The 11193-nt window shown below is 43.1% G+C and overlaps 1 protein-coding gene across 1 annotated transcript in view; it reads right to left on the bottom strand.

The window, feature by feature from the left end:
• The window catches only part of EPHX4 (epoxide hydrolase 4), a 35962-nt gene extending 34675 nt beyond the window's left edge, over positions 1-1287 (bottom strand). Inside the window, exon 1 of the mRNA XM_033198228.1 lies at positions 810-1287. Within this exon, the coding sequence (XP_033054119.1) occupies positions 810-1040 (231 nt within the window). The 5' untranslated portion in view covers positions 1041-1287. The remainder of the gene's footprint in view (positions 1-809) is intronic.
• Positions 1288-11193: the final 9906 nt, after the last annotated feature.

Genomic DNA, 11193 nt, shown 5'->3' on the forward strand with positions numbered 1-11193 from the left:
AAATATCCCCTCTTATGAGGCTGGGTTTGAAAGGCCTGTGAGTCAGACTGCAGGGTGTATCACGGGAACTATCTCCCTTCACCACCTGGAGCATCAGGAAACAGAATATCTGTGGGCTGTGAGGAAGCTTGAACAATTATAGTCTGCAGGAAAGGCTGGATTTACTTTTTATTCCATTCCTTTCTTTGGTCCCTGACTTCATAAGTCTGCATTCCTCCCCACAAGCACACACAATTTACTTATTGTTTCATGCAACCTAAGTCGTCTGTGATCATCATAAACTCATGACTCCCAAAGACTGACTGTTTACTCTTATTATCTCTAAAATTGGGCAAGAACAGGCTCCTGAGACATTAGGATGCCACGAGGAACAATTCTCTACAGCCGATCTGAGCTCTAAAGGGCAAAAGGGTGACAGGAGACAGCTTTCCCTTGCAGTAGGAAAAAGAGCAGGTTTATTCTGGGTTGTTGTGGCGCGGGGCGGGGGGGGGGGGGGCGGTGAGCGGGGGGCGTAATATAATGGGACCCTGATTAAAGAAGTTCCACATTCAGAAACCAATCAAGGTGCCTGCAAAGACCGAGTGCTGTTTATCAGCATCTCTCTCTCTCTTTCTCTCTCTCTTACACACACACACACACACACACACACACACACACACACGACACGCAGGGACCCGACCCCTCCTCCTCTCCTGCCCGAACACTAGGGGACGCTGAGCTGGCGTCTCGGAAGGAGCAGCCCGGCGCCCCCCCGCCCTCGCGGCGGTCACACTCCCTCCCGCTCCCGCCAGGCCCGCGGCGCCCTTCACCTTGATCCGCACGTAGCAGTGGGTGCCCAAGGAGGGGTCGCTCAGACACGCGGGAGGGTGCTCCCGGGGGGACCGCCGTAAGGTCTGCGCCGGCCCCTTGCCAAGGCTCCACAAAAGTTTGAGCAGGTGGATGGAGGCGCAGAGCCCGCAGTAGCAGTAGACCAGGGACCAGAAGAGCAGGGACCGGAGCGTGAGCATCAGGCGGGGCAGGCAATCCCGCAGCCTCGCCATCGGGAGGCAGCGGCGGGGCCCGCTGCCCTTCCTCGGGAGGCGGTGAGCAAGTGCCGCGGCGCGCCAGGCCAGCCCGCCGTCGCCGCTTGGCGCGCGCCTCCCCCGGCCCGGGGCGGCCGGCGTTCCGTGTCACCGCGGCGGCTCCGCACAAGCGCCGCGCCCAGCCTGGAGCGCGCGGGGGAAAGCCGGGCCTGCAGGGTGAGGCGGGCCAGGCCGGGGTGCAGAGCTCGGCTGTCTTCCGCGGAGAGCGAGATCCGGTTTCAAAATTGCAAAACTGTGGGGGAGGATGAAGGCGATACTTTCCAAACCATCCCGGGCACCAAGGAAGGAAGCGCCACTCGTTCTTCTTTGTTGTTCTCAATGTATCGAGCAAAACTAGTTCTAAGCCCACATATTCGTGTGTCATAGTTCAGGGACACAGGTCAGCGACAAACTTCCATGCTATTATACCCAAATAGATTCTTTATAGTGCAAAATCACTCTGCACTGTGAAAGATAGCGCCTTCCTTTTCTCCTCAAAATCTTTCATGGAATCATTTCTGTAGAAATCCGCCTATTCCTTGCCTGGTTCAGCCACAGCAAACTTACGGAGAGCTGCAACCCCGGGGATACAATGAATGCTCCAAAACGTGACGCGGCAGAAGCCTGGCCAGAAGGCCACACACCTGAGAGTTCGTGGAAGGGCTGGAAGCCGTGAGAGTGACAGTCCTCGGTAGGTATCTCAGCCTCAGCACTGACGTGACCACTCTTGTCCTGACCTCCTCTATCGTCCAGCTCACTGTTAGAATTTCATTAAGCCTTTTCCCGATCACTGGATTAAGTGTTCATTTTCTGTGAGAAGCTGTCAAACTGGTTTACAAAGTGGCTGTACAATTTTGAATTTACTTCAGCCTGTGTGAGTTATAAAATTGACCTTTGAACAATGCGGGGGGTTAAGGTTGCTGACCCCTTTCACATCTGAAAATCCATGCATAACTTTTGAGTCCCCCCAAACTTAAGTACTAATAGCCTACTACTGACCAAAACAATTAACACATATGTTTATGTATTATATACCGTGTCTTTATAATAAAGAAAAATGTTAAAATCATAAGATAAAATACATTTACTATTCATTAAGTGGAAATGGATTATCTTAAGAGTGTTCATCCTTGTCATCATCAGGGTAGGTAGGCTGAGGTGATGGGGAGGGAAGAGGTGGAAGAAAACCCATGTGTAAGTGAACCTACACAGTTCAAACCCATGTTGTTTGAAGATTAACTGTATTTTGCTCTTTTTCTAGGGTCTTGAGTTAGGAACTTATTGAGACCTTTGCTATTTCTTATGCAATCATTTAGCACCTATAAATTTCTCTCAGTACTCTGTTGTTGTTTTGTTTTTTGGTTTTTTTTTTTGAGATGGAGTCTCACTGTCGCCCAGACTGGAGTGCAGTGGCGCAATCTCCATCTCGGCTCATTGCAAGCTCCACCTTCCTGGTTCAGGCCATTCTCCTGCCTCAGCCTCCCAAGTAGCTGGGACTACAGGTGCCCGCCACCACGCCCTGCTAAGTTTTTTGTATTTTTGGTAGAGACGGGGTTTCACCGTGTTAGCCAGGTTAGCTCGTGATCTGCCCTCCTCGGCCTCCCAAAGTGCTAGGATTACAGGCGTAAGCCACCGTGCCTGGCCTCTCTCAGTACCCTTTAACCACATTACATATATGTTGATATGTTGTATTTTACCATTCGTTACATATTTTTAGAAATGTCCTGTTTTAGGTTGGGTGCTGTGGCTTATGCCTATAATCCCAGCACTTTGGGAGGCTGAGGCAGGAGGATCGCTTGAACTCAGCAATTCAAGACCAGCGTGGGCAACATGGCAAAACCCTGTCTCTACAAAACAATAGAGAAATTAGTCAGGTGTGGTGGTGCACGCCTGTAGTCCCAGCTACTTGGGAGGCTGAGGTGGGAGGATCACCATAGCCCTGGAAGGTTGAGGCTGCAGTGAGCCAAAATCATGCCACTGCACTCTAGCCTGGCTCTAGCCAGAGTGAGATTATGTTTCAAAAAACAAAAAACAAGGCCGGGGGTGGTGGCTCACACCTGTAATCCCAGCACTTGGGAGGCTGAGGCAGGAGGATCGCTTGAACTCAGCAATTCAAGACCAGCGTGGGCAACATGGCAAAACCCTGTCTCTACAAAACAATAGAGAAATTAGTCAGGTGTGGTGGTGCACGCCTGTAGTCCCAGCTACTTGGGAGGCTGAGGTGGGAGGATCACCATAGCCCTGGAAGGTTGAGGCTGCAGTGAGCCAAAATCATGCCACTGCACTCTAGCCTGGCTCTAGCCAGAGTGAGATTATGTTTCAAAAAACAAAAAACAAGGCCGGGGGTGGTGGCTCACACCTGTAATCCCAGCACTTTGGGAGGCTGAGGTGGGCACATCACCTGAGGTCAGGAGTTTGGGACCAGCCTGGCCAACATGGTGAAACCCCATTTCTACTAAAAATACAAAAAAAAGTAGCCAGGCATGGTAGTGCATGCCTGTAGTCCAAGCTACTTGGGAGGCTGAGGCATGAGAATTGCTTGAACCCGGGAGGCAGAGATTGCAGTGAGCTCAGATCGCACCACTGCAATTCAGCCTGGGTGACAAAGGGAGACTCCACCTCAAAAAATAAATAAACAAAAACAGATTCCTGTCTTTCTCCTTGCCCCATTATGTGTTTTTAATGTGTTTAGCAATTTTTCTATTATTATTTTCAGTCCTCCAAAGTCTTAACTCATAACACATTAAATTTTTAAGAGATAGAGGTCTTGCTATGTTGATCAGGCTGGTCTTGAACTCCTGGCCTCAAGCAATCCTCCCACTTTAGCCTCCCAAAGTGCTGAGACTACAAGCATGAGGTACTGTGCCTGGCAGTCTATTATTGACTTGTATCTGATGCTATTATGGCCCAAGAACATACTCCACATGACCTCTATTCTTTTAAGTTTGTTTTATGATCTGGGATATGGTCTATCTTGGTGAATGTTACATGGTTGTTTAAAAAAAAAAAAGTGTGGGCCGGGCGCGGTGGCTCAAGCCTGTAATCCCAGCACTTTGGGAGGCCGAGACGGGCGGATCACGAGGTCAGGAGATCAAGACCATCCTGGCTAACACGGTGAAACCCCGTCTCTACTAAAGAATACAAAAAACTAGCCGGGCGAGGTGGCGGGCGCCTGTAGTCCCAGCTACTCGGAGGCTGAGGCAGGAGAATGGCATAAACCCGGGAGGCAGAGCTTGCAGTGAGCTGAGAACCGGCCACTGCACTCCATCCAGCCCGGGCGACAGAGCGAGACTCCGTCTCAAAAAAAAAAAAAAAAAAAAAGTGTGGATCATGTTGGCTGCTTGTGTCTTCTTTTTTTTTTCTTCAAGAGACAGGGTCTCACTTTGTTACCCAGGATGGAGTGCAGTGGCTATTCACAGGTACAGTCATTAAGCACACCGCAGCCTCAGACTCCTGGGCTTAAATGACCATCCTTCCTCAGCCTCCCACATAGCTGGGATTACAGGTGCATTCCACCACACCCAGCTTATATCAACTTTTAAATAAGAGAATTCCTGTTAAATTCATTCACATCAAATAAGTTCCTCAATTTATAGATCACGATACCAAAATCTTATGAAGATTAAAAAACAATATAGAAACTTCTTGAATGAAAATAGTTTCAATAATTATATTAGAAATTGAATCTACCAGTATATAAAATGAATAATACAACTATGGAGGTTTTATTTCAGGAAAGAATGGTCCAACATCAAGAAATCTATAAACATACTATATCGACATTTGTAGAAGAAAAACCACATATCAACAAATGCCAATAAAGGCATGTGGCAAAATTCAGCAACTATTCCTTAAAAGCTAAATTAATCCAAGTAGCAAGAAACTGCTTAAACATTACCATTACCAGAAAACAGTAACCTATAGTGAAATCCTCTATTTTAGAGTTGGGAATAAGAAAGAATGATTGCTAGAGGGGGTATAGCTCAGGGGTAGAGCATTTGACTGCAGAAAGAATGATTGCTATTAGCTCTATTATTTAACATTATTTTTGGAAATTCAAGCTAAGGAAATAACCCAAAAAGAACCAAATAAATTTTTAAAATTACATAAAAATTGGAAAAGAGGCAAAAATATAGCTCTTTGCAGATTATATTTCTTTAAACCTTAAAAAATTAATAGAATAAAATTTGGTAAGGTGTCTAGATACAAGGTAAGTATACAAAAGTCAATAGTTTTTCCATATCCTAGCATTAACCAATTAGATATTGAAACTGCATTCACGAGATTGCAGGAGAGCTCAACATTGTATCATTCCCCCATATTATTGCATATAATTAATTTTTGATAATATTCCACTGTGAGATTATGACAGAGTTTATTCATTCTTGTATTAACAGCATTTGGGTTGGTCCTGTCTTTCTTTCCCTCTCCCTCTTTCCCTATTATGATCCTTGCAAATGTTTTGTATATTCTTGTACATGTCTCCTTAGTCTGTTTTTAATAGCTTCTCTAGGTTATATACTTTGAGTGAATTGCAGTTATGACTACAGAATTATTTGTACTAGTCTATTCTCTCATTGTTATAAAGAAAACCTGAGACTGTGTAACTTATAAAGAAAAGAGATTTAATTGGCTCATGGTCCTGCAGGTTGTATAGAAACCATAGTAGCTCCTGCTTTTGGGGAGTCCCCAGAGAGCTTCCCATTATGGCAGAAGGCAAAGCGGCGGGGGAGGGGGGAATAAGGTGGCAAAAGCAGGAGCAAGAGACAGAAGAGGGAGGTGCCACACATTTTTAAACAACAAAGATCTCGTGAGAACTCTCAATATACAGTACTAAGAGGGGATGATGCTTCATGAATAGTTATTCATGAAGACTCCAACACCATGATCAAATCACCTTCTACCAAGTTCCACCTCCAGCTTTGGGAATTACATTTCAACATGAGATTTAGGTGGGGACACATATCCAAACCATAGCACTATTCAATTTTACAAAATAATGTTAAATTGTTTTCAAAAAAAAAATTTTTTTTTAACCTTTCTCTGTCTTCTAGGCTAGAGTGCAATGGCATGATCATGGCTCAACTGCCATCTTGAACTCCTGGCCTCAAGTGATCCTCCTGCCTTGGCCTCCCAAAGTATTGGGATTACAGGCGTGAGCCACTGCACTCAGCCAATGTTGTTATATTTATACTCCTGACCACCAGTATGAGTTCTGAAGTAAAATGACTGTGTGTGGCAGAAACTACCAATACCAAGTTGCTCCAAATGTCTCAGGCTTAGTCAGGCGTGGCCAAGTGACTGGGTTCTGGCCAGAGGGATATAAGTGCAAGAGGTTTAAGTTTCTCCCAAGTTTGGGCATTAAAAACACTCTAGGCTGGCGTGGTAGCTCATGCCTGTAATCCCAGCACTTTGGAAGGCTGAGGCGGGCAGATAGATCACTTGAGCCCAGGAATTCGAGATCAGCCTGGGCAGCATGAGCCACTACGCCTGGCAAAAAAGTTTTTAAACCATACAAATTTAGAATCCTATCAGCACACACTTTGCTGTGACATAGTTCAGACACAAATAGGGTACAAAAAATATGCTAACATATATAAACTTTGTTAATGAAAAAAAACAGAAACAGGTATGATTGAGATACGTTTTAGTCACTGATAACTAGTTGTGCCCTGAGGGACACTATCAAGAGAAACTGCTGCAGAGAAAAGCTATATATAGATATACAACAAGAAAATAAACTGCAAGATTAATACATGCATGTTTAATACTGGAAAAAAATCACAGCCCTCCAAAGTTTCTCCATATTTCGAGTCGACAGTTATTTTTCTCTCAAAACTTTGAGGATTTAATTATACTGTTTCTGGTATTTATTGTTACTGATAATTCATTTATATTTGGTAAAATAAAAATAAGCTGCTTTTCCCTTGCTGCTTGTAAAATTTTGCTTATGGTGTTGTGTGGCCACTGAAAAATGTCTTAGGTATGAACTTCTTTTTAATTATCTTGTTTGGAAATGTTATACTTACAGGATAAAATAATTTTTTTAATTTTAAGAAAATCACAATTATTGTCTCCTCAAATAATGACCCTCCTTATTCTTGTAGTTGATTCCAAGGACTCTAATTTAGATATATGTTAGGTCTTTCCATTCTCTCCTGTAGATCAGGGGTTGGCAAACTTTCAGACATTTTTTCAATAAGAGGTCAGATACTAAATATTTTGCCTTTGAGGGTTTATTTTTTTATTTTGCTTCTCCTTGTCTCTCTGTGATATATCCTGGTATCTGTATTTGGATATATCTTCTAACCCATTAATTTTCTCTTCACCTATGTCTAATTGTTTTAACCTATCCATTGAGATTTTTAAAAACTGAGTCTATGTCAACATTTTCTTACCTAGAAGTTTCATTTTTTTTTAATCTGCCTATTCTCCTCCTCCCAAGTCTACTTTTTTTTTTTTTTTTTTTTTTATTTTAACAGAGTCTTGCTCTGTCACCCAGGCTGGAGTGCAGTGGCATGATTTTGGCTCACCATAACCTCCATCTCCTGGGTTCAAGTGATCCTCCTGCCTCAGCCTCCCAAGTAACTGGGATTACAGGCGGGTGCCACCATGTCCAGCTAATTTTTGTATTTTTAGTAGAGAAGAGGTTTCACCCTGCTGGCCAGTCTGGTCTCAAACTCCTGATCTCAAGTGATCTATCTGCCTTGGCCTCCCAAAGTGCTGAGGTTACAGGAGTGAGACACCATACCCGGCCAAAAGTCTTAAAGATTTTAAAAACAGCTGTTCTACTGAAGTCCTAGGGAGAATAGGGTGCAAGTTAGTGGGTCTATATTTGTTGTTCATTATTTCTGCTTCTACTTATTATAGCTTGCTTTTTAATGTAATTCACCTTTGATCATGAGCTAATTTCTTCATCTTGATCCTGCTTCTGCCAATAGCCAGTCCAGGACCTTTAGCTTCCTGAAGACCTTTATTCAACTTTCCCACCTCACCATTAGCCCATGGTACACTTCATACCACAATTAAAAATATCTTTAATACATCTGGACTTTCAGTGTAAAAATTAATTATACCTGGATTTTAAGTGCAAAAGATATATAAGAATATTTTATTTATTTAGTATCTTGATGTGAGAATATATTCCTAAGCAAGGCATAATATACCAGACACAATAAAGGAAAAGTTTGACTATACAAAATTTAAAATTTTAATAATAAAAAAAAAGACAAGCTTTGAGTGATAAACAACAGATTAAAAACCAGAGTACAAATTTATAAGAAAAAGATATCCCAAAAGAATGAGTAGGCAAGTCACATGGCAAACAAATATAAGACAATCAACTCTACCTGTAGTCTGGGAAATGCAAATTAAAAAAACTTGTTAACTCAGATTAACAAAAAAATACAGGCATAATGGCTCACACATGTATCTCAACACTCTGGGAGGCCAAGGCAGGGGGGATCACTTGAGGCCAGGAGTTTGAGACCAGCCTGGCCAACATAGTGAGACTCCATCTCTACAAAAAACAAACAAACAAACAAACAAACAAACAAAAAAACAACTAGCTGGGTGTAGTGGCACTCACCTATAGTCCCAGCTACTCAGGAGCCTGAGGCAGGAGGATCACTTGAACCCAGGAGTTTGAGGTGGTAAGTGAGCTACGATTGTGTGACTGCACTGAAGCCTGAGCAACAGAGCAAGACCCTGTCTCAAAAAAGACAAAAACATAAAAACAAAAAAAAAATAAAGACAATAATATCCAATGCTGGTGAAGATAATGGGAAAGTGGTATTTTCAAACTTATAAGGGTGTGAATTGCTCCAACACTTACTGGATTCAAAATCTATTAATATTAAAACTACTCCATTTGACTATACCTTCTGACCCAGCGATCCCATTGTAGCAGCTCCACCCTTTGGAAATAGAAGTATAGGCCGGGCGTGGTGGCTCAAGCCTGTAATCCCAGCACTTTGGGAGGCCGAGACGGGCGGATCACGAGGTCAGGAGATTGAGACCATCCTGGCTAACACGGTGAAACCCCGTCTCTACTAAAAATACGAAAAACTAGCCGGGCGAGGTGGCGGGCGCCTGTGGTCCCAGCTACTCAGGAGGCTGAGGCAGGAGAATGGCGTAAACCCGGGAGGCGGAGCTTGCAGTGAGCTGAGATCCGGCCACTGCACTCCAGACCGGGCGACAGAGCAAGACTCCGTCTCAAAAAAAAAAAAAAAAAAAAGGAAATAGAAGTATAATTATATAAATTATGTGATTGCTCATGGTGGGAAAAGGCTGTAATCAACTGAATGAACAGGGACTTATTTAAATTATAATATAGCTATACTAATGAATGCTGTACGGCCTTTAAAAATGAATTAGTGTATATCCTTCTGATGCTCAAGATGCATTAAATCAGTTGCCAAGTAACATACATAGATGATCATAATTTTGTAAAAACAAGTCCCTCAAACCTTCTATATGTTCATATTTGAATGTGCATAAATAAGACAGTATAATACATAAGATTTCACCTATCCTTTGGGAGACTGAGGCTGGTGGATCATGAGGTCAAGAGATCAAAACCATCCTGGCCAACATGGTGAAACCCTGTCTCTACTAAAAATACAAAAATTAGCTGGGCATAGTGGCATGCACCTGTAGTCCCAGCTTCTTGGGAGGCTGAGGCAGACGAATTGCTTGAACCTGGGAGGTGGAAGTTGCAGTGAGCCGAGATTACACCACTGCATTCCAGCCTGGCGACAGAGCAAGACTCTGTCTCAAAAAAAAAAAAAAAAAAAAAGATTTCACTTCTCAGTATATGAAGTAGACAGAGACTTTAATACCTCTAAATTTTATCTTTAAATGATATTTAAAAGCTTTATAATTTAAAATTACAATATTCATAATTGGATATAGAATTCATGTATAAATGATTTAATTTTTGGACTGGCAAACTGGTTTTGGCTGTTGGCTTCTACACAATTGCATACAAATTAATAAATTAATGAATGATATATATAGATAGTACTTCTACATGAAGTATTAATATCCAGAATATACAAAGAATTATAAAGAACTAAGAATTCCCATATAGAGTAACTATACTAAAAACCACCGAATTTCATACTTTAAAGGGTTTTTAGTAATTTTTAAAAAATTAAAAGAGGTCAGGCGCAGTGACTCACACCTGTAATCCCAGTACTCTAGGAGGCTGAGATGAGAGGATCACTAGGTCAGGAGATTGAGATCATCCTGGCTAACATGGTGAAACCCCATCTCTACTAAAAACACAAAAAGAAATTAGCTGGGCGTGGTGGCGGGCGCCTATAGTCCCAGCTACTTGGGAGGCTGAGGCAGGAGAATGGCATGAACCTGGGAGGCAGAGCTTGCAATGAGCTGAGATCATGCCACTGCACTCCAGCCTGGATGACAGAGCGAGACTCCCCCTCAAAAAAAAAAAAAAAAATTACATTACTATAAAGAAAAAAAGAGCCGGGCGTGGTGGCTCGCCGGGCGCGGTGGCTCACGCCTGTAATCCCAGCACTTTGGGAGGCTGAGACGGGCGGATCACAAGGTCAGGAGTTCGAGACCACGGTGAAACCCCATCTCTACTAAAAATACAAAAAAATTAGCCGGGCGCAGTAGTGGGCGCCTGTAGTCCCAGGTACTCGGGAGGCTGAGGCAGGAGAATGGTGTGAACCCGGGAGGCGGAGCTTGCAGTGAGCCGAGATCCCACCACTGCACTCCAGCCTGGGCAACAGAGCGAGACTCCATCTCAAAAAAAAGAAAGAAAAAAAAAAAAAAGAAAAAGAAAAAAGAAAAAAAGAATGGGCCAAGGATGTGAGGAGCCAACTTAGAGAAGAAAACCCAGGTTTTCTTCTAATTGAATTGTACTTACAGAAAAAACAGTGTGTAAGCTGATAATTATTTATAGGAGGAAACACTGATGGTAGAAACCAAAATTGGTAGAATGCCCTTAGGAAGGTAAAAAATAACAGATTCCCCTTAAATGAGAGCACAGACAATTCATCCTTTGTAACAAAGGAGATAGCAGAGCATCTGAATAGTGATGCTTGTAGATGTGGTTTTGGAAGTCTGTGGAAGGTCTCCTCAGATTGCTTCTGTTCTCAGTCCA

Source organism: Trachypithecus francoisi, unplaced genomic scaffold (assembly GCF_009764315.1).
Source record: "Trachypithecus francoisi isolate TF-2019V2 unplaced genomic scaffold, Tfra_2.0 Lachesis_group5, whole genome shotgun sequence".
Classification (NCBI taxonomy): Eukaryota; Metazoa; Chordata; class Mammalia; order Primates; family Cercopithecidae; genus Trachypithecus; species Trachypithecus francoisi.